Source organism: Lepisosteus oculatus, chromosome 22, assembly GCF_040954835.1.
Source record: "Lepisosteus oculatus isolate fLepOcu1 chromosome 22, fLepOcu1.hap2, whole genome shotgun sequence".
Lineage (NCBI taxonomy): Eukaryota > Metazoa > Chordata > Actinopteri > Semionotiformes > Lepisosteidae > Lepisosteus > Lepisosteus oculatus.
This window is the reverse complement of record NC_090717.1, coordinates 926,821-948,604: the sequence shown is the minus strand read 5'-3', so window position 1 is coordinate 948,604 and position 21,784 is coordinate 926,821. Positions and strand designations below refer to the sequence as shown.

At 58.9% G+C, this 21,784-nt stretch overlaps 2 protein-coding genes across 2 annotated transcripts in view; both read left to right on the top strand.

The window, feature by feature from the left end:
* Nucleotides 1-2,512, top strand: part of gcn1 (GCN1 activator of EIF2AK4) — a 32,958-nt gene extending 30,446 nt beyond the window's left edge. The window contains exons 52-57 of the mRNA XM_069181963.1: nt 16-130; nt 353-449; nt 1,173-1,321; nt 1,757-1,867; nt 1,988-2,209; nt 2,293-2,512. Of these exons, the coding sequence (XP_069038064.1) occupies nt 16-130; nt 353-449; nt 1,173-1,321; nt 1,757-1,867; nt 1,988-2,209; nt 2,293-2,418 (820 nt within the window). The 3' untranslated portion in view covers nt 2,419-2,512. The remainder of the gene's footprint in view (nt 1-15; nt 131-352; nt 450-1,172; nt 1,322-1,756; nt 1,868-1,987; nt 2,210-2,292) is intronic.
* A 2,938-nt stretch (nt 2,513-5,450) lies between these two features.
* On the top strand, nt 5,451-20,938 carry rab35b (RAB35, member RAS oncogene family b). The gene is made up of 6 exons (XM_006640097.3): nt 5,451-5,757; nt 12,397-12,447; nt 13,770-13,893; nt 19,384-19,508; nt 19,597-19,721; nt 20,623-20,938. Exons 1-6 carry the CDS (start codon nt 5,706-5,708, stop codon nt 20,749-20,751), a joined length of 606 nt encoding a protein of 201 aa, XP_006640160.1. The 5' UTR covers nt 5,451-5,705; the 3' UTR covers nt 20,752-20,938.
* Nucleotides 20,939-21,784: the final 846 nt, after the last annotated feature.

Sequence of the window (21,784 nt, the reverse complement as noted above, 5' to 3'; positions counted from 1 at the left end):
CTCCTCCCTCCTCAGGGAGACCATGCTCCAGGCCCTGAGGTTTGTGATCCAGGGCGCGGGCGGGAAGGTGGACCCCACGATCAGGAAGAACATCACCACCACGCTGCTCAGCATGTTGGGACACGACGAGGTGAGAGCGCAGCGGCGGTGGCGGGGGGTGGAGGGAGACACTGTTCCTGAATCAGCACTCGCTAATTAATTCATTAAAGTCTGCTTCACTCCCAGGTTTCACCCGTCTTTAAGTCTTGATTTTGTAGGTTTTTCCGGGGGGGCTGGGAGGGGGGACAGGGAGAAAGATGGGGGCGTGAGGGCTACAGATTGACGTTGGCGCCTGCGTGTGTCTGCTGTGCAGGATGCGACGCGCATGTCCTCGGCAGGCTGCGTGGGAGAGCTGTGTGCCTTCCTGTCTGACGAGGAGCTGAGGACGGTCCTCCAGCAGCACCTCCTGGGTGAGCCAGCACTCCCGACACCCAGCTTCACCATCCCAGCCTGACCCCCCATGTCCCACAGTGACCCACACTGACAGGCTGGGGGAACTGAGTCTCTTCAGTCTGAAGGGTGTGTCCCACTGACAGGCTGGAGGAACTGAGTCTCTTCAGTCTGAAGGGAGTGTCCCACACTGACAGGCTGGAGGAACTGAGTCTCTTCAGTCTGAAGGGAGTGTCCCACACTGACAGGCTGGAGGAACTGAGTCTCTTCAGTCTGAAGGGAGTGTCCCACACTGACAGGCTGGAGGAACTGAGTCTCTTCAGTCTGAAGGGAGTGTCCCACACTGACAGGCTGGAGGAACTGAGTCTCTTCAGTCTGAAGGGAGTGTCCCACACTGACAGGCTGGAGGAACTGAGTCTCTTCAGTCTGAAGGGAGTGTCCCACACTGACAGGCTGGAGGAACTGAGTCTCTTCAGTCTGAAGGGAGTGTCCCACACTGACAGGCTGGAGGAACTGAACCTTTCTATTCTGGAACACAACTATTCGAAATTCTCACAGAGCCTGACCGAATGGATTTCTCCAGAATGAACAACAAAGCTCGAACCAGAGGTCACAAGAGAAAACATTTAAAAGTCGGTCAATACCCTGGTCTCGTTCGAGCTGCAGCTGGGGGCCTGCTCCCGCCTGCAGCCCTGGCAGCCCTGCTGTAGAGGGCGCTCTAACCCTGCCCCTCGCCCCTGCAGCGGACGTGTCCGGGGTGGACTGGATGGTGCGTCACGGGCGCAGCATGGCGCTCTCGGTGGCGGTGAAGGCCGACGCGGCCCGTCTGTGCGGCGAGGAGTACCGGTCGGCGGCGCTGGACACCATCATGGCCAACGCCACCGCGGACCGGGTGAGAGAGGGGCGCACGGGGCACAACCTGCCTTGACGGTCTTTTCTGCCCGGGGTCAGCTAAGCGGGGTGGCCGCAGAGGAACGAGTAGACGGTGATTCCCAGCTGGAAAGAGAAGAAAGGAAACGTTTAGGCTGTGGAGCCATCTTCGGGTGGGAGAGAGAGACAGGGGAGTCAGCAGAGATTATCCAGCACAGGAGGAGAACGGGAGCAGGGGGAGGCGGAGTCGAGAGAGGTGAAGAGAGGAGTGAGGTCGAAACCCACAAAGGGACAGGGAGGATTAGGAGGAAACAGGCCTGTCGTTGAGAGAAGGGGGAACCTGTGGACCAGGTTTCAGGATGATGTGGTTCCCAGTCCTGGACACCAGGGCCAGGCTGAGTGACCCGGGGGGCTGATCTTTCTCCCTGCTCTCCTCTTCCTCCCCCCGCCCCGACAGATTCCCATAGCGACCAGCGGGATCAGAGCCATGGGCTTCCTGATGAAGCACCAGGTGGACACCGAGGGGGGCGCCAGCGTGTCTCCCAGGATCACCACGCACTTCGTCAAGGTGACAGACGCTCGGGGTCCGGCTGGTGGTCGGGGGGGCTTTTTGTTTCCCCGAAGGGGCCTGTCGGTGGTCCGGGTGAGTTGACCGTCTCTCTCTCTCTCTCTCTCCCGGCGCGGGCAGTGCCTGCAGAACTCGTCCAGCGAGGTCCGGCTGGCGGCCGAGCGCGTGCTGTGGTGGGTGTGCCGGGACCCCGCCAGCCCCGCGCTGGAGCCCCCCATGGTCAAGCCGCTGCTGAAGGCGCTGCTGGACAACACCAAGGACAAGAACACGGGCGTGCGGGCGCAGAGCGAGCACACCATCGTCAGCCTGCTGAGGCTGCGGCAGGGCGACGGGCTGCTGCAGGTACGACCCTCCCCGCCCCTGACCCGGCCCGGCCCGGCTCGGCCCGACCTGACCTGACCTGACCTCCCCTCTCCTGCCCCCAGAACGTCTCGGCCATCCTGGACTCCGCCAGCAACGAGCTGCTTAACGAGTGCTGCCGCCGGTCCCTGAGGAAGATCGCCGGCCAGCCGGACGCCAACGAGGAGATCGACGACACCATCCTCACGTGAAGGGGGGCCCTGGGGGGGGGTCAGGGGTCGCGCACACTCTAACACGCACACAGGCACACACACTCTTACACACACGCACACTCTTGCACACACAGACAGACAGGCACACACACGCACACACACGCACAGACTGGGCTCAGTCAGAGCTTTGGCACCTGGAGACCCGGGTCCTGACAGCACCGGGGGGCAGGCAATTCCGATTGGACCAGGGCCGTCGCCCCAGCCTGTAACAGCCCCGTCCTGGGGCTGATCGGAGAACCCAGGAGCCGTTCCCCGTCACTGTGTGATTCCACTCTTCTTTCTCGCCAGAATGAAGGAAACAAATTGAACCGAATACAGATACATTTCTCCCCGGTACGAGGTGCTGGAATCCCTGCGCTTAATGCCTCCAGCCCCCTCGGTCGAGCTTAGCATCCGTGGAATCAAGCGAAACGGTGTGAATTCTGGAAACAGCCTGTCCTGCTCCCCCTCGTGCGCCTCGTGACCCTTAACCTTTGCTCTTTGTCCCCAGTGTTAAGCGCAAGCATTTGTTTTTGATGGGTGTGTAACATTAGACAGACTGAAGTAAAGAGTCCGAAGAGGTGAAAAAGTGAACGTCCTCTTTCTCTCTTCATTTAATTTTCGTTTGTTTTTCTTCTTTCCCTAACGGGGTGAGTGACGGTTTCTTGGAACTTGAGCTTTCAGCTGGTGAGGATTTCAAAACTAGCGGGTCCTCTTGTATCCCTCAGAAACGCTGTTTAATAAATGCTTTGATGAAAAAGACAATAAAAGTATGAAAAACGAGCAGAAAGCTGGTCTCCGATGTGTTCCTGCATGACAGTGTTGGTGGTGTTGTAGATGCTACGCTGGTGGTGCTGGGAGTCATCCTGTAGGGGGCGCCAGTGGGACAGCAGCAACACTCAGAGGGGGAGGGACACTCACTGACGATTGTGACGCTGGACAAAGACAGCAGTCATAACAGCCGCAAGCAGCTGGAGACTTGTGGACAGAGCGTGGCTTTATTAAAACAGAGCCTGGGCATACCACGAAGCACAGGACAGAGCAGGCCCCAACACAACAGTACACCCCAGGGGTTCCCAACCCTACTTCTGAAGCCCCACACATTACATTCCAGCTGAATTGAACCCTTAAATTGACCTAATCGGCAGTAGGTCCAATTCCAATTAGGCCAATTAAAGGAGGGGAATCGCTTTCAGTTTCTGAGTGCTGCAGGTGCCTCTTCCATTCACTGTGGTGTGGGCGAGGTCGGGTCTCCAACTTCAGTTTGATTTAAACCAAAAGCTGGGGTCCGCAGGCCCAGGTGTGGGCAGCCCCTGCTGCAGCTGGGCCTTGGGCACCAGCAGGTGGGACTGGTTTGTGGGCAGACTGGCTCATCCCGCCAGTGAGCGGCTGTTCACGCTGTTGAATTGATCGGCAGCAGGGCAGTCGAACTGGTGGAGGCAGCTGGGAGAGCCGGTGTAGGGGGTGGAGGCAGCTGGGAGAGCTGCTGGGTTGTACAGTCGGTGTACCGAGAGACGGGGCAGATACAGACACACACCCCCTTCTTGTCTCTCCTGCCTTTGATCTGTGGTCAGGCATAGAAGCAGCTGCCTCTGGCTTTGGACTGTCTGCCCCTAACTCCTCATCCACCCAGAAAGATGCTTAATCTCCCCTCCAGACGGCTCAGACTGCCCTCTTCGCAGGGGAAGCTTTATCTGTGGGGATCCTGGGGGGAGATCTTAGATGATGTCATTGTCCCTGGCTGTAGCACCCCAGGCTGCAAGACCTCATCCCTGTTCCCTAAAGCACCTCCCCCGCCCTGCTGGGTTTTCCCTTTCTCTTTCGTCAAAAGACGCACACCGGAGGGGGCAGCCGCCTGACTGCACCCTCCCCCCCACTCCAGCGGTGTTCAGTCAGTCGCCTCTTTGACATGCAGACTGCACACGGGCCCGATTCGAAGCCAAGGACTGCAAACCAGCAGCGCTAACTGCCGTGCCAGCCCGAAATAACACTGAAGACCCTTGAAAAGAGCACTGCAAAACTCCTGATCAAATCGGATTCGTTCCTGGAGTTGATAACGAAAAGCTCAGGAGGGACGACAACGGCCCAGCTCAATCAGACTCGGCTGTCAGTATCTCACAGTCACTCTCGACACCCACTATCCACCTGTACCGTTATAAATCCTACATGTGAGCCCTTCGTCTCCTGCCTCCCTCCTCCACCTCCCCCTCTGCAGCTGCCCCTGGGTCACTCCTCACTCACAGGGGCCCCAGGGTGTCCTTGTCCTCTGGCCAGGAGCCCAGCCCTTAGCCAAGCGGGTTCAGCCCAGTTTTCACTAAACACTCCTGACTCCTTACAGCACCCTTCATTCAAGGGTGTTGTTACTCCTAGCGTGATAAAAATGATTGCTAACAGAACAAAATCAGCAGTAAAATATTCTGAGATGCTCAGTGTCTACAATTCATAAATGAAACACAGCTAATTGTCAATTGATTAATAAATAAACCACACAGATTGTTCTACAGAGCGTTGGCCTCAGGCTCTTTAACAGTGTGGATCGTCCCCCTGTAAGCTAACGCTCCCCCGCTGAGCTTCTGCCTCGGTCCTCTGCTCCGCTGTTAAGAGTTCGAGATGAAGGCTCAACAAAAGCTCAACAGTGGCACAGTAGTTGGCATCGGTGTCTTGCAGCACCGGGGTGTTGTCTGTGTGGAGTTTGCATGTTCTCCATGTGTTTGCGTGGTTTTCCTCCAGGTGCTCTGGTCTGATTGCTCTGTGTTGACATGCTGGTGGGGTGCCTTCTGGGAAAATTGCCCCTTGGTGTGAGTGTGGGTGTGCCTGTCTGCCCTGCAATGGGCTGGCATCCCGTCCGGGAACACGTTATCCTTTCTGGCGGCCGTTGCTTGCCGGGATAGGCTCCGCCCCCGGGGACGGGACCCTGAAGAGGTCCGAAGACGGAGTGATGGCTGGAAAAACAAGAGCTTGAAGGAAAGGCGAGTTCTGTCGCCCCCTGGCGGCGGCGGCGGGGAGCGGAGGGGATGTGCTGGCCCGCCGCGGCTGCGCAGTGCACCGGGTCGGCAGGGCTGGGTGCAGCAGACGCTTCCACACACCGAAGCGGAGTTTCCGGCTGTTCGCCGCCGAGGGAGAGCGCCGCCGACACCGACGAACCCCGAAGGAAAAAAGGCGCCGGCTGGGGGGGGATAGCACTCGCCCACCGGGGGAAAGAGATCTCCTTCTCGCACACGGCGAGCGGAAGAGGGGGGAGACGGGCAGCGGCGAAAAAGGCGGGGGGACCCTAACCGAGAGCCGGCATGGCGAGGGACTACGATTACCTCTTCAAGCTGCTCATCATCGGCGACAGCGGTAAGGAAAGGCCGGGGCTTCGGCACGGGAAGCAGGCCTCGCCCGCTTCCTGGGAAGCGCCAGGGCCCGGGGGCTGCGGGCTGGAGCCGGGCCGCCGCGGGTGCCGCGGGGACGGGTTCGGGCTCGGGTGTCCCCGGAGGAAGCGGGCCGTGAGCCGGGGGGCTGGGTGCCAGTGTCGGACAGCAGGCCGGATATGGGCTCTGCCCGTCGGTTTCGGGGGACAGGCTGGGGGTGATTCCCGGGGACACGGGGCTCCGGGCGGCCGAGGCGTTGTGACTGAGCCCGGGGCTCGCTGGCCGGCCGGGCTGTGAAAATACAGCGGGCGTCCGGGCTCTGAACCTGGCTTTTCCACCCTGCACGACCGTCATTTGGAAATAAATGCAAACGTATCCCCTTGCCCGTGAGCTGATCGAAACGCTAATTCATCAATTTCGTTTCCCATGCTTTTTTTTTTAAGTGTGTTGTTTTTTTCAAATTTAATTCTAGATGTTTTTTTCTGGTCTGCCTCGGCGTGATGCCGTGGCTCAGGTACGCCAGGAGCTGTGCGCGCTCTGCAGGTGGCTCTTGTGTCGGTGCAGGCGCCCTATTGAAAGCTGTGGGGTAGCTCCCCCCCGTAAAATTAAGCCAGGATGCAACAGGATTGTGTTTTTCCGAAGGAGCATGAGAGTATTCCAGCTGTGTTGTAGATTTCACCAGAACAGCCTGCTGTCTTAGCTGTTGAAAGCTGAGCCCGTGGTGGCTGTATCACTGTATGGGGAAAACAAAGCAACTGGACCGACGAGGAGCCGGAGTTAATAAATACCTCCACTGGTGTCTTTCAAATCGGAAGTGAGCTGGGGCGCTATATGGTCCTGTCCATTGCAAGCGGTGGTTTCTCGGTATTCGTGACGGGGTGAAGCGGTATTTGTGATGAGTGGACCAGATATGATCGCCTGAGGAAAAAACCAACACAAAACCATCTGCTGTTCTTATGCGAAGTGTAACTTCAGGTTCCCAGTGAGAAGCCTGCAGCGGATCTCTGCATTCAGGCTCACCGTAAAAGCATGTGCTTTTAGCCATTAAACCACAGAGTTAAAAAAGGCCAAAGTCAGGCTTAAGGCTCACTCCAGTACGCCGGAGATCCCACACCAGGCAGTAGCTGGGGCTCACAGACGCCCCTAAAAAACGCACTTGTTGTCCCGGTCTGCTGTCGCTCCTCACTCAGCCTGTCTTGCTTTCTGCTTTGCATTTCCGGCGTGAGCCAGCCTGACACCCCCAGAGCTGAGCCAGCCTGACACCCCCAGAGCTGAGCCAGCCTGCTGTTAAAGGCGGGTGGGGTGGGGGTGGAGAGATTTTGGGGGTGGCCAGATTTTGCCTGGAGACCCTGGCTTAGCTTCAGTGCTTCTGGGTACCTGAGCAGCTGCTCTCGAACCCGGGCGAGTCCACTTGTGATTTTGGCGCTGTCTCATAGTCGCGAATGACTGGAACTTGGGTTCTGCTGACCGCCCTGTCCGTTTGTCGGCAGTGGGTGGCGAGAGGTTTGGGGTTCGGGGTGCAGCTTTGCTGGAAGGAAATTCTGGGGGTCTGTGGTCCTGGAGTCCGCAGTCCAGAGAAGCAGTCACAGGCTGTGGGATTACCCTTTCTGCAGGGTCCTGGGCAGCTAGCTGTCCTGCCAGGGTTCCTGGCGAGGTGAGGCAAGGCAGAGACTGCCTGGGTCGAGCTCAGGCCCTGGAAGAGCCTGGAGATGCTGGCTGCTGGGAGGTGCGGTGTGGAGGGAGAGCCGGCTGACCCGAAACCTGAAGCACGCAGGCTGGCAGGTTGCTGGGATTCTGGGAGAGAGCTGGGCGTTCCGAAGCAAGATTATCAATGAGGAAGAATCGGGGGGGGGGGGGGGGGGGTGTGTCACAGTGAGCTGAGTAAAGGAGAGTTACCGTGCCTGGGCTGGCCAGACGCTGTGGGACCCCGTGTTGACCTGTCTCCGATACTATTCTTGGTGCGACCTGTGCTCCAGGACTCTCCTTCCAGTCTTGTGTTGGACAGCGCAGCTGAAGAGCAGTACGCGTTCTTTAAATCCCCTGTGTCTCTGTGTTCCCTTCTTGCGTATAAACGGCTGTCGTTGCCGGGGAGCCTGTGTCTGATCTGGTGGGGTTCACGCTGCTATGCAACGGGAGTCTGCTTTTCCCCTGTGATCCCCTAAGTTTTTCTCCCACTGTTTCAGTCTTCTCTGTTCCGAATAATAAGTCTTCATATCCCTCTGGCTTCAGGAGTCAAAGGGCCCTGATCTTCAAGCAGCACCACATGAGGGCTTCTTAGGAGCCGTGTTCATGAACCACTTTGGTTGCTTTTGCTCCGTCTCCCCTTTAATTTCTCTTTCATTTTGCTTTAATTTCAGTGCTGTAACATCTCTAGGTGAGGTGTTCACACTCCAGACACTGTGACAGAGAGTTGCAGCGCGCTGATCGGTCCAGCAGTGCAGGAGAATGTTGCAAGTAGCTTGACTTGGCAACAATGTTGCAGGAAGTTTCTTTTTTTTTTTTTGCAAGTCCTGATCTTGTGCGTCGTTTTCTTAACTGCTGTGGACGACCAAGCAGAGTGCCCTGTGTGAGCCTGTGTTGGTGGGGGAGCAGAGTCCGGCTCGCAGGAGAAGAGGTGGAACTGTTTCTGGTGTCTCGGACAGCAGCCCATGCCTTCATACAGGCCCTGCAGTTTCCACGCAGCTCGAGTGTTAAATAACACCTCCCGCCTCTGCAGGGCGTCTGCAGGGTGTTGAGCCGCTCGGCAGCTGCGCCGAGGGGGTGACTGTGGGGTTCTCTCGGCCGCAGCTGGGCTGGACCCCCGTGTGTGACCTGGGGGGTGGGGGGCGGGTCTGCTGTGGCGCGTGGCGGCGGTGTGTGCGTGCCCTCGCTGGCCCCCGGCCTGCAGGAAACAGGCCCGCCTCTCTTTCCCCGGGCCTGAGGATGAGCCCTGCTGCTGCTGCTGCTCTTCCTGTGGCTGCGGCGTGCACGTCTGCGTGGGGCCCTGCGAGGTCGGTCTGGGTGGGTGTCCCACGCGTGTCAGTACCTCGGGGCTCCGGGTCTTTTGTTTTTTGCCTTCTGAAGGTTTTGCATGCCTGGTGATGCCCCAGTAAGGGGCAGCTTTGATTCCCATTACCCAGCCATCAGATCCACCCCGGGTTTTGCGGTGAGCTGCAGGGCCTGTGTACTGTTTCCGGCTTCAGGCTGCAGAGGCTGGACTGTGGACTCTTGACGTGCTCAGACGGGGGTGTGAACTGTTTTGTTTTTTTTGCCCAGCTGGCACAAGAGGCCAGCAGCTGACTTGAAGTGCCCCAAGGGCTCAGGACTGCCGAGGGGGGGTAGTGTTTTCCCTGGGGTGAGGGCGGCCTGCGCTGCCCCTGCCTCTGCAGAGGCTCCAGGTGAGGGGTGGGCGAGGGCGACACGCCCTGCTTCTCGTGTCTGTGCACAGGGCCGTGAGCCGAGCTGTGTGTCCGACTCGGAGGCGAGGGGGGGGAGTGAAGCTGAGGCTTGTTAGCGCACATACTGTGTGGGGGCGGGCGCGCGTGCGTCTGGCCACCGTAACCACGGCAACCCGGCGTGGCTCCTGTCCCCCGGGCGTTGCTTTTTCACACCACGGCTCGCGGCCCACCGCCCACCTCCCCGACGCCGGCGTGTGTGTGTGTGAGAGGGCGCCCTGCCCGCCAGCGTGTGGGTGCGTGAGTGTGCGTCACAGTGCGCCGGGTGCGAAAACCTCGAGGAAACCTGGAGCCGTCTTCATGCTTCTTGAGAAATGACAACTTTTTTTTTTTTTAGAAACCAAACGGCATCTTTATGATCGCCGATAACCCAAACTCCGGCGGGGCTCTTTCAGACTGTTGAGCGTCCCTCTGGTGGAGTGGAGAGCAATCCAGCAGCCATATCACCCTGCAACTCACAGCTGGCAGCTCCGCTGAAGCCCAGCAGGGTGAGCCTGGTCAGTACCTGGAGGGGAGACTCCTGGGAAAAACTAAGGTTGCTGCTGGAAGAGGTGTTAGTGGGGCCAGCAGGGGGTGCTCACCCTGCAGTCCATGTGGGTCCTAATGCCCCAGTATAGTGACGGGGACACTGTACTGTAAACAGGCGCCGTCCTTCGGATGAGACGTAAAACCGAGGTCCTGACTCTCTGTGGTCATTAAAAATCCCAGGGCATTTCTCGAAAAGAGTAGGGGTGTAACCCCGGTGTCCTGGTTAAATTTCCCATTGGCCCTTACCAATCATGGCCTCCTAATAATCCCCCTCTATGAATTGGCTACATCCCTCTGCTCTCCTCCCCACTGAGAGCTGGTGTGTGGGGAGAGGACTGGTGCATCATCCAGGTGGGGCTGCACACTGGTGGTGGTGGAGGGGATCCCCATTACCTGTAAAGCGCTTTGAGTGGAGTGTCCAGAAAAGCGCTATATAAGTGTAAGCAATTATTATTATTATTATTAAAGAAGAGGGTTGTGAGAGTCGAGGGGGCCTGATGGATTAGGACAGCCCAGTGTGTGCGCGTTGCAGGAGAGGGCAGCCCTTTCGCAGCGGGCAGGGAAGGGCTTCGGAGACAGCGCTTTATTCCCGTCGCCGTCCTCTGACGGCACAGCCGGATCCGATCCGACCTCCCTGGCCCAGTTCACCAGCCCGCGGGCCACCCGCAGCTCGTATTCCTCAAGCTCAAGGCAGGGGCTGTGACCTGTGACCTTCTCCTGCCTCTCTCTCTCTACAAGCGCTGGAGGAGCCGGGACCCAGCGCCACCCGTGCGGGTGGGGACTGTTTGTAAGGAAGGAAGGCAGACGTTGGCATCGCAGCGTGCCGGCTGTAGGAGCGCGGTGTACAGGACAGCCAAGCCCACAGCGACGCCTGTGCAGGGTCCCCGTCAGTTCGGGGGGTAGCTGATTTACAGACTGAGGGGCTTCTGCTCAGATGGACTGGGTGACGTCTATGACTGTTGACTCGGCACTCACCTTGTGAAGGACCTCGGTCAAGATTCTCCAGGGGGTGACAAGCTGTCCTGCCGGGATTCGTTCCTGTTGAATAAAGGAGATGATTCAGTTTCATGCGGCGCGTCGGTCTCTCTACAGAGCCCCCCGGCGCTCGTGTCCGCTGGGGGCACGGCCCCCCCGGCGCTCGTGTCCGCTGGGGGCACGGCCCCCCCCGGCGCTCGTGTCCGCTGGGGGCACGGCCCCCCCCGGCGCTCGTGTCCGCTGGGGGCACGGCCCCCCCCGGCGCTCGTGTCCGCTGGGGGCACGGCCCCCCCCGGCGCTCGTGTCCGCTCGTGTCCGCTGGGGGCACGGCCCCCCCCGGCGCTCGTGTCCGCTCGTGTCCGCTGGGGGCACGGCCCCCCCCGGCGCTCGTGTCCGCTCGTGTCCGCTGGGGGCACGGCCCCCCCCCGGCGCTCGTGTCCGCTCGTGTCCGCTCGTGTCCGCTGGGGGCACGGCCCCCCCCGGCGCTCGTGTCCGCTGGGGGCACGGCCCCCCCCGGCGCTCGTGTCCGCTGGGGGCACGGCCCCCCTGGCGCTCGTGTCGAGCGGTCGCCGGCAGGCCGAGCTCTGCCCGCAGCGTGGGGGGGAGTGGGCGGGGGGCCGGTGGCCTCTGAGGCCCCAGCTGAAGAGCAGACGCAGGGTCACCTGTCCTGCGACCGCCATGCAGACGGTGTCGTGGCTGGCTGTTGTGATTGTGCTCACAACCGTCTCAGGTGCTCTGTTGGCCGAGCAGAGGTCTCTGCAGGGCATGACGCAACAGGCAGCTGACGCGTCCCTGAAAGTGTCAAAACAAATAACTGCTGGTGAGTCTCACAGGGGGGATGAGCTCCCCAAGAGGGCCTCAATGGGTGAGGTGGGGGGCTGACGTTCCAGAGTGAATCTGGAGGATTCGGGGGTAAACGGGAGGGAGAGTAGGTGGGGGTGGAATCAGGGGCAGGTGGAAGGGGGGTATTCTTGTCTGGATAAACTCCATTCCTGCACTGGTCCGCTGTGGGCCGAGTCTGATGATGACTGTGAAGCCCTGTGGAAGGTCACGGTGAGGTCGTGGTCGGGACAGGAGAACTGGGGGGCCTCTTGGATCCCCTTTGTTCTGACCCGCTCCCTGAAACGGTCAGCCAGTCCTCCTCCTGCCCCCCGCTGTAAGGAGGGAGATGGCCGGACGAGCGTGGTGCCTTCTGGGGGGGCCGTGTGGGTGTGGGGGTGTGAGAGTGAGGATGTGTGGGCTGTTGCTGAGTGAGGGTGTGAATGTCTGGTGGCAGGTGACGATGGCTGCCTGCGCTGCTGCACGGAGGCCTTTACCGAAGACGAGAGCTCTCGCCGAGCACGCGCTGCAGCAGCGCGGTCCTGACTGCCGTTTGTCGCGTCCAGGTTCGCTTTCAGTCGCGACTCCAGCTGGCAGCTCCCGGGTCCCTCCAGAGCCGTCGGACCAGTGCTCCTGCGGACGGCCTGTCTTGTTCGGCCTGAGATGGGGGGGGGGGGCTGTTCTTTAGGGAGAAGGTTAAGGGGGACCCCCAGCTGACCCTCTGTCCGTGAAGAGGTCAACCAACAGGTGACCTTTGTGTCAACCCCGACTGTAAGCCATGTAAGGATGAGGAGGTGTGCAGTTTCCCCCTGCTGTCCGGGGGTCCCTGGGCAGCCCTGGCCTGACCGCCCCTCTGTGTGTCTCCGCAGGTGTGGGGAAGAGCAGTCTGCTGCTGCGGTTTGCGGACAACACGTTTTCAGGTAAGAGCCGCGCCACGCCGCCCGTCTGCCTGGCCTTCACGGGGAGCTGTGGGTACCTGCTGGAGTGGGCAGGGCAGCGCTCCTCCAGGTGCTGGGGGGGGCGCACCGTCCGCAGCCCCTCGATGAAGGCATCAGCCCCTGTGCTTCCTAGGGCTCAAAATGAACAAAAATGGGAGGAAAGAGATCAGGTGTGTGCTAATAAACATGAGTCAAAGCCAGAGAGAGAGGGCAGTAAGAAAGGCTCTCCTTCAGGCCTGGAGTGGGCACAGGGCCCAGAGGTGGAGGATCTGGGCTCTTTCACTCTCCTGCAGAGCCCTACTCCACCGCAGTCCAGTGCTCAGCAGCCCCTGGGGCAATCTGTGAAGACCGAGTAAAGGAAATACTCCAGGGCCCCTTGGCCAACTGAAGGAAGGGGTTAGTACATTGTTTTGACACTGGGCTGACGGGTTTGGTGCTGCCCGTCCTGCCCGTCCTGCCCGTCCTGCCCGTCCTGCCCGTCCTGCCCCGCCCCGCCTGGCCGTGATCAGGGCAAGAGGTCGTCCCGGTGGGGGGTCTGAAGCAGTAACAGCTGCGATCCGCGCGTACACAGGGGCTGGTTAATCTGGGGTCCCGTCGTAGCATAAAACTTCAAACCGGGACAGACCAACCTCGCACGCAAGCAAGTATCTTTGGGGGGGGAAACCTGCAAAATTTTTCTCTAGAGCTTTTCTTGTCAAGACAATTAACAAAGAAAGTTAAACGAATTAAATTCTAGCCTGTACCTGCTGGCAATAACATAACATCACCTTATTGGCCCTATATAATTTCTTGCTTTAGGAATTTGTCTTTTCACAGACCCCAGCTTGCTCTCCAGACAGGGAGAGAAGCTGGGGGTCAGAGCGCAGGGTCAGCCGTTTATACGGCACCCCTGGAGCAGGTAGGGTTAAGGGCCTTGCTCAGGGGCCCAACGGAGTAGGATTCCTCTGCCGGCCGCAGGATTTGAACCAGCAACCTTCCAGCCACAGGCGCAGATCCTGAGCCACAGAGCCACCGCTAGCGATCCTGTGGTCTATGAAGTGCGCAGTCGCTCCGCTCGGTTTTGCAGGAGCTGCCGGGTCGTGTGGTCGAGGAGGTTGAGTGATGGGGGGGGGGGGGGGGTTCGCCCTCTGATACTGCTTTCTGAGGGGCCGCCTGCAGAACTGCTGCCTTTCACATGCGCCGCTGTTTTCAAACGCAGGGTTGCTGTGAAACAGAGAATCCTGCTTCCCAACCCCCCCCCACCGCCCCCCCCATGCTGAACACCAGCTGACCCCGGCGGTCTGTCTGTGTCCCTCTGCACGCAGGTAGCTACATCACCACGATCGGGGTGGACTTCAAGATCCGCACGGTGGAGATCAACGGCGAGAAGGTCAAGCTGCAGATCTGGGACACGGCCGGACAGGAGCGGTTCCGCACCATCACCTCCACGTGAGTGTTGGTCAGCGAGTGCGCCGCCGGGGCCTCCTCTCCCTTCCCGGGGCTGGGGATCAGGGCCACAGCCCTTCTGATCTCCCCAGCCCACATGGTGAGATCAGCGATAAAGTCACTCGGTCAGTGTGTGCTGTCCAGTGGGTGTGTGAGATGGGCAGTGGGCTTTCGGTCAGTCTGGATTGTCCGGTGGGTGACAAAGTCCTGTGTGTGAGGTGACCGCTGGGCTTTTTAGTCAGTCTGGGCTGTCTGGTGACAGTGTTGTTTGTGAGGTGACCGCTGGGCTTTCGGTCAGTCTGAGCTGTCTGGTGACAGTCCTGTGTGTGAGGTGACCGCTGGGCTTTTGGTCAGTCTGAGCTGTCTGGTGACAGTGTTGTGTGTGAGGTGACCGCTGGGCTTTTTAGTCAGTCTGGGCTGTCTGGTGACAGTCCTGTGTGAGGTGACCGCTGGGCTTTCGGTCAGTCTGGGCTGTCTGGTGACAGTCCTGTGTGTGAGGTGACCGCTGGGCTTTCGGTCAGTCTGGGCTGTCTGGTGACAGTCCTGTGTGTGAGGTGACCGCTGGGCTTTTGGTCAGTCTGGGCTGTCCGGTGACAGTCCTGTGTGTGAGGTGACCGCTGGGCTTTTGGTCAGTCTGGGCTGTCTGGTGACAGTCCTGTGTGTGAGGTGACCGCTGGGCTTTTTAGTCAGTCTGGGCTGTCTGGTGACAGTCCTGTGTGTGAGGTGACCGCTGGGCTTTTTAGTCAGTCTGGGCTGTCCGGTGACAGTCCTGTGTGTGAGGTGACCGCTGGGCTTTCGGTCAGTCTGGGCTGTCCAGTGCTATAGCCCTGAGTGTGTGAGGTGACCACTGGGCTTTCGGTCAGTCTGGGTTGTCTGGTGACAGTCCTGTGTGTGAGGTGACCGCTGGGCTTTCGGTCAGTCTGGGCTGTCCGGTGACAGTCCTGTGTGTGAGGTGACCGCTGGGCTTTCGGTCAGTCTGGGCTGTCCAGTGCTATAGCCCTGAGTGTGTGAGGTGACCACTGGGCTTTCGGTCAGTCTGGGTTGTCCGGTGGGTGACACAGTCCTGTGTGTGAGGTGACTGCTGGGCTTTTGGTCAGTCTGGGCTGTCCGGTGATCTTCTAGGCTTTACAGGTACTTTCATTTTGCCTCTGGTTCAGATGCAGAAAACAGTCGATTTCACATGTAATGAGCTTTGTTAAATAAGTCTGGAAGTGAAACTGAAAGCGAGATGACCACGGAGGTCCGGCCTTCTTCCCTGAAAGGGGGAAATGGGGTCGATCAGGACTCATCAGCGTGCCCCTTCCATGACCCATGAGCGCCAATCAGTCCCGACCTGCCCCTTGGTTGATGAGCAACGGGATGTGTGTGGGGTCTGAGCTGCTCGGAGCCGCCGGGCCGGAAGAGGAGTCCCGAATCACAAGAGCGGACCAGCAGGCCGGGAACGAGCCCGGGGGAACCCCCCTGCGGACGCTCGGCTCTCAGTGTCCCGGCCGTGTCTGTGCGTGTCGGGCTGGCGATGGGAAGCCGGCTCTTCAGCGCAGCAGGGCCGCCGCGAGAGAGGGCGGGGTTTGTGTCCGGGGCCCGTTGCAGACTGCGGGCCTGCTCGTGCCCCGGGCCGAGGTCCCGCACCTGGGCTGCGGTTCCTGCTGCCCCCCCCCGTGCGGGCCGAGACCCCCCCTGCCCTTCCTGCACACCTGCGGGGGCCGGCGCCTGCGGCTGGCCGAGGGGGAAGAGAGGATGCTGGGAGGCTTTGTGTCCGTTCCTCTTCAGCCAGGTCGTGGGGACGGGGGGGGTGCACGTGCTTTCCAGCCGTGGGGCCTCATATGGGGGTGGCGTGGGGTCATTTCTTGCATTTATATTGCACTTTTCATCCCACTGGGTCCCAAAGCACTTCAGCTCTGAAAGGGACCCACTTTGCCCCTCTGCCCCAGCTGCCCCTCTGCACGGTTGCAATTCTGCCCCAGCTGCCCCTCTGCATGGCCGCCCCTCTGCACCAGCTGCCCCGGCTGCGCAGCTGCCCTGGCTGCCCCACTGCCCCAGCTGCCATTCTGCACCAGCTGCCCCGTCTGCCATTCTGCACCAGCTGCCCTGGCTGCCCCTCTGCCCCAGCTGCCATTCTGCCCCAGCTGCCCCTCTGCGCAGCTGCCATTAGGAAGAATCTGCTTCACCAGGTGGAATATGGGGAAGCTTCAGGGAGAGCAGACCGTTCAAGCTCTGTCCCAGAATACCAGGCTTAATGCCCAGAATTCTTCTGATCACCCGTGGCCTTTGACCAAGTAAACAGGACCTCAGGACCTTCGGTTTCATCTGAAGGATGGCGACTCCTGCAGCACGGCCTCCCCATTCACCATACTGGGCTGCTGGTTCTCCTCCAGTAGAAGAGCGCCTCCTACTGGTCCACCAGTGGCCTGGTGCTCCTCCTACACCTGTGCAGATCAGGCACACCCGGCTGTGAGATCAGATCAATTCAGGCTGCAAGTTTGCACCGTCTCTTGTTGAAAATGTTTGCAGTGGACTGCGAGCTCAGCAGGCCTTCCTGCAGACGGCCTGACTTTCCAGTGCAAACCTACAATCAGCATCTATATTTAAGCTGTGGGTTTCCAGACAGGCCTGAGGTCAGCCAGGCCCACACTAGTGACTCGGAGCTCTTGGTTGAGTACACCAGCACTTTTGAGTTGCTGAGTTTTGTGTTTATGACTCTGCTGTTTTAACCTTCGTTTGTGTTTTCTGCTTTCCTGCGAGGGGCTCCCTTCCCACACCCCACTGTTAAATCGAGAACGCAAAACGAGCGCGTGACAAATGTGGAGATTATGCCCGCTGCTCTCCCTGTCCGCTAGTTGTGAGTGTAGGTTTCCTGTTTCCCTGTTGGGTTCCCAGCGCAATAGCGGAGTTTCGGCCAGGAAACCTGGAAATACTCGTTTGAGGAAAATGGGAAACTCCACCTAGCAGGACTGCCGGGCTGCGTCTGGAAAAGGGAATGAATGTCGTCTGTGCGGAGCAGGGCGTGGTCCCGGGACGCTGCTCTCCTGCCTAACGCCGTTTCTCAGAGCCGATCGCAGAAGAGCTTCTTGGAATCAAGTCACAGGAAACGCAAGCGTGGTTTAGCTCGCTTTTGAACAAGCAAAGGTTCGTTCCCTGCTGAAAAGAGAAGAAAAGAAACGTTCATGGCTCCACAGCCGAAACGGTGTTTCTTTTCAGCAGGGACAGACCTGAGACAGTGCCTTCGTCCTGCTTCCTACTAAGAGTGAATTAGTGTTCAGCTGTCTGTGGTCTGTTTCGGTACCCTTTTTCCTTCTAACTGGCGAGCGAAAGAGCCTTGTTGTGGTTTCCAGCTGGGCGTACTGCCAGGGGCCTGTGCACAACGCTTCCTCTCCCTGCTGCGCCTGCAGGACACGGTGCTTACCTCGGCCCTGCCTGGACCCCGGACCACCCCCGGACCTGTGGGGGGGGGGGGCTGCTGGCGATGAGGAGTGTGCCTGCAGGCCCCCGGCCAGTCCTGTTTGTGAGTTCTCTCCACACGCGCAGCGAGGAGAGCGTTGTCTTCCTGCAGCACTCCTTGAGCCTGGGCTCGGGCCGCAGTGTGCAGCTGGGGCTCCAGAGCTGCGCTGATGGGGGGGGGAGTTGTCTGGACCCTGCAGTGACTGTGTCGGGGTCCCGGCTGGGGTTTGATCTTCGGCTGGTGGTGTTTGTACCGCTTTGCCGGTTTCAGCCGATCGCCGCTGTTCTTCGTTGTGCCCCTCCTGGTAGAGGTCAGCCACGCCGGGGGGAAACATCCCAGCCTGCAGAGGAAAGGGCCTGTCACACGCTGAAAGCTCCTCAGGCGTTCTGTCATTGTTTCACCTGGTGTAACGCTGCTGGGTTGGGATCAGCAATGTTGATGGCTCGTGCGCGGACAGTTCTTGTTCCTTTACACGGAGGGCAGACAGCTCGGGTGCGCACTGTCCCACGGTCCTCCTTGATAAGGTCGGACCCCCCTTGCTGCCGGAGGTTGGGCCGTCTCTGTGAGTGGAGGGCTCCCCGCGAGTGGAGAGCTGGCGGGGCTCGGGGAGGAGGGGGAACTCAGTTTGTTATTCTAACCTGGGGTGGGGGGGCCTCTTGGAAGCTCATACACGCACACACCAGTCGCCGGCGGCCCTGCAGGAGGGGACTCGGGGCGCGGCGCTGCTCTCGTCAGCCCCGAGCAGGAGACATCCTGTGCGACGTCAGTGCCTCGCCGCAGACAGGAAGCCGCTCGCTGTGGTGGAGCTGCGGGGTGACTGCACGTCTGCCTCTGATCCTCTGCCTGCGCCACGGCCTGCTCTCTCCTGCTCTCCTGGCTGTCCCCCGGTCCAGCTCGGCCCCCGTTCTCCATCGCCCCAGCCCCTGTGCTTGTCCTCGGGACTCCAGCGTAGGCGAGCGAGCAGGCCTTCCGGCCGATCGTCACAGAAGACATGGGGGAGATGCTGGAGAGCCTGCGACACAGGGACAGTGGGGCCGGACTCTGCTGTGTCAGCCTGCTGTGCTCTGAGCTGGGTGTTTGGCTGCAGCTGTGTCATCAAAGGTTGCTCATTTTTAACCATTTTGAAAAGCGAGGCAGAGGAGAAATTATAATTGATAGTGTCATGGTTGAAGCATTCAATCAAAAAGCCTATTTTTAAGCCTGTTTGCCACACTGGGATCAACTGCTCCTCTGCCAAAGTAACGGTCTGGCAAAACAGATTCACAAGTGTAGTTTGCCGGTTCTTAGCTTTGTGGTCTTGATTTCAGTTTAAAACAGTCAGTACAGTGCTCCCTTTCTCTGTTCCTTGCTCTTGAGTCTCTGTGGTTCTGTAGACTAGCTGAGATTTCTCACTGTCTTTCTCCATTTCTGCAGATGAGTTGAGAACTGGAACTGGAGAGCTATTGTTTGGTTTTTTTTTCCTGCCCAGATTGCAAAACGGTCACATGCATCCAGGAGCCAGAGTGCTCCCAGGGCTCCCCCTGCTGGCCACAGGGGAGAACAGCAGCCTGCGGGTGCTGCCGGACTGTCGCTCCTGCAAAGTGAAATGGAATACAGCAGCGTGGGGGTCCCAGGGGGACCGCAGATATGGTTTTATACTTACAGAAAGAGAACTTCAATGCTTAAATGATTTATTGAAGTGAGGGAATCCTAATGTTTTTGTAAGATCAAGAACACAGCAGCCTGTCATCTCAAGTCCTGTTTGTGTTGAAACGGAGCGTATTGAGCAGTTGGTGATGAGGAAGGGTCACGGTCATGGTGGCAGGGTCTCTCTGCTCCCCCGGGGCCGCAGACCAGCTGGGTCAATGGAGAGAGTCGCGAGCAGAGAAGGGTCACGCTGGTCCAGTTAAGAGAAGAATTGATCGAAATTGATCAGCTAGGCGATTAAGTGCCTGCAAAGCAGGGGGTGATGCAGTGATTTGGGGGAGCTTTGCTGTAGGCCAATCGCGGACAAAACCTCGCGGACGCGCCCCAAGTCTGGTCCCTGACCGAGGGGATCCCCCTGTTCCCCGCAGGTACTACCGGGGCACCCACGGCGTGATCGTGGTGTACGACGTCACCAGCGCCGAGTCCTTCGTCAACGTCAAGCGCTGGCTCCACGAGATCAATCAGAACTGCGACGACGTCTGTCGGATACTGGGTGAGCAGACCGCCAGCCGCCGGCCGCGTGGCATCGCCCCGCGCCCCCTCTCTGACGCCCCCCCCCCCCTTCTCTCTCCCTCTCTCAGTGGGCAACAAGAACGACGACCCCGCCTCCAAGGTGGTGGAGACCAACGACGCGCAGAAGTTCGCCGAGCAGATGGGCATCAGCCTCTTCGAGACGAGCGCCAAGGAGAACATCAACGTGGAGGAGGTCTGTGCCCGTGGCGCGGGGTTTGGGGTGACTGGGGGGGCGCATTGCTCTCAGAGTTCTCGGACTTCCTGGGTCCAGTTTCGGGGTTCGTTTTCTCTTGTTCAGCGCGGGGTTTAAAGGGGAGCAGCCACACTGTTCTTATATTTAGGGGTTAGAAAGAATCAGCACTGAGTGCATTTCAAACCACAGCAAGAGGACAGTCGCGCACAGTAACATGGAAAACTCCCAGTTCACATCGCCAAATGGCGCTGTGCAAACCTGGGAATTGCGGCCATGTTCTGCGGTTCGGAAACAATGCAACAGAACTTCCGGTGAGGCGAAGCAGCCTGTGACACTTGTGCATCCTGCTCTTTATTCCAGCAGGTCACGTTGGAACATTTCTGCGGTGAAACGTCTGCTGCACCACCTGTACTTTCTGTACTGAGTCAGTGCAGTGAACTAGTGAGCAGGAAGGGCCGCACCACGTCACAATATTCGCAAACTCTCTTTTCCGTATCGAGACCAGGGGTGTGCAATAACATGGTGATTTACAGCACTTTCACTATGCTTCCGATTTTGTGCTGAATTCGGAATGGGTCAAATTTTGCAATACTGTCCGTTAATTTATTTTGCTACCCCTTTAATTGGGTCCTCCGCTCGACCAGTAGCTCTCCGTTTGACATCGGTTGAATTGAAGTCGGCGATTGAAATTTAAAAGTGACCCAAATCGAAATCGGCCGCGTTTCAGCGGGTGCGAGCTGTGAACGCCAAGCCAAGCCACCGAGACCCTCACAGGAGCCCTGCCCTCCGGCTCCCCCGCGCCCTCCGCTGTCCCCCGCGAGCCCGTGCGTGGCGGGAGAGCGCGGTGCGCGGGGGCAGGCCCCACGCCAGCAGCCGACTGACTGTGCTTTTGTCCCCGCAGATGTTCAACTGCATCACGGAGCTGGTGCTGAAGGCCAAGAAGGAGGTGCTGGCCAAGCAGCAGCAGCAGCAGCAGAACGACGTGGTGAAGCTGACGAAGAACAGCCGGAGGAAGAGGAAGTGCTGCTAGCGGCGCACGCCGGCGGGGGGGGGCGGGCACAGGACTCCGGTCACGGAAACGCGCCGGCACGCACACCAGTCCGAAAGATTTAACAACAAAAAAAAGGCAAAAAAAAAAAAAGAAATAAAATACGAAGTGGTCCCTTTTGGACGAACGAATCAAGGATTTCAAAAAAATATATATGTACAGATTTTTAGATGTTGGAGTTTTATTTGGAATTCATCGGCTCTGTCGTGTTATTTAAAAACGGTCCTCCCCGTTTTCCTCTATTTCAAGGAGCAGGAAGCAGGACTGCCGTCACCGCCAACTTCACATATAAATACGTTTTTTCCTTCGCGTCGGGTCGGTTGACTCTCCTTCCCTGTCTTGTGCTCCCCCTCGCTCTGACCTGGGGTGGACTGGAGGAAACGCAGAGCGAAACTCCCAGCATCCTCCTCGGGGGGACACGGAACTGGCTTGTTTTCCCCAGGGAAGAGGGGCAGGGGGCACCGCAGCTCCAGGCCTCCTTTCGACCTGACGAGATGCCCCTCATGTATCGTTGCTTTAGTCTAACGCCAACAAATCACGAACTTTAGAGTTTCAAGTTTTTTTTTTAATAAATAAAAAATGTTCTTAATCTCCAGTTTGTTGGCTAGTCGTGTCGGCAGGCCCTGCTGCCGGAGAGGTGACCTCTGACCTGTTGGTGCTCGCCTGGCTCTGCCTCTTCCTTTCTGCCCCCTTCTCCCCGACGCCCCCAGACTCGCAGCACCCCTTCTTCCTTCTCCCTCTTCCCCCTCGTCTCGTAAGGGGCAGAGGAGCCCGCGGGTGCTGTAACGTCCCGTCTGGCTCTCGGGCTGAGCGGTTTGGCTTTTCGTTGCCGGTAGGGGAAGCGGGCAGCCGCGCGGGGGAGCCGGGAGTGGCCCCTGGGGGCCTTCGGGTTTCCCCAAGCCCCTCACGTCTGGTCTGGGGCCTCACAGGCACAGTCATCACTGAGAGGCGTGTCTCGGTATGAACCGAGAACTTTTTTATTTTTATGTTTACGGAACCTAGAAACATATTTTAA

Bases quoted from the DNA above. Each gene is read 5' to 3' on its own strand.
- rab35b (XM_006640097.3), top strand. From the start codon at position 5,706: ATGGCGAGGGACTACGATTACCTCTTCAAGCTGCTCATCATCGGCGAC. The intron at 13,894-19,383 runs GTGAGTGTTGGT...TGTTCCCCGCAG, and splicing joins TTCCGCACCATCACCTCCAC to GTACTACCGGGGCACCCACG. The intron at 19,509-19,596 runs GTGAGCAGACCG...TCCCTCTCTCAG, and splicing joins CGACGTCTGTCGGATACTGG to TGGGCAACAAGAACGACGAC.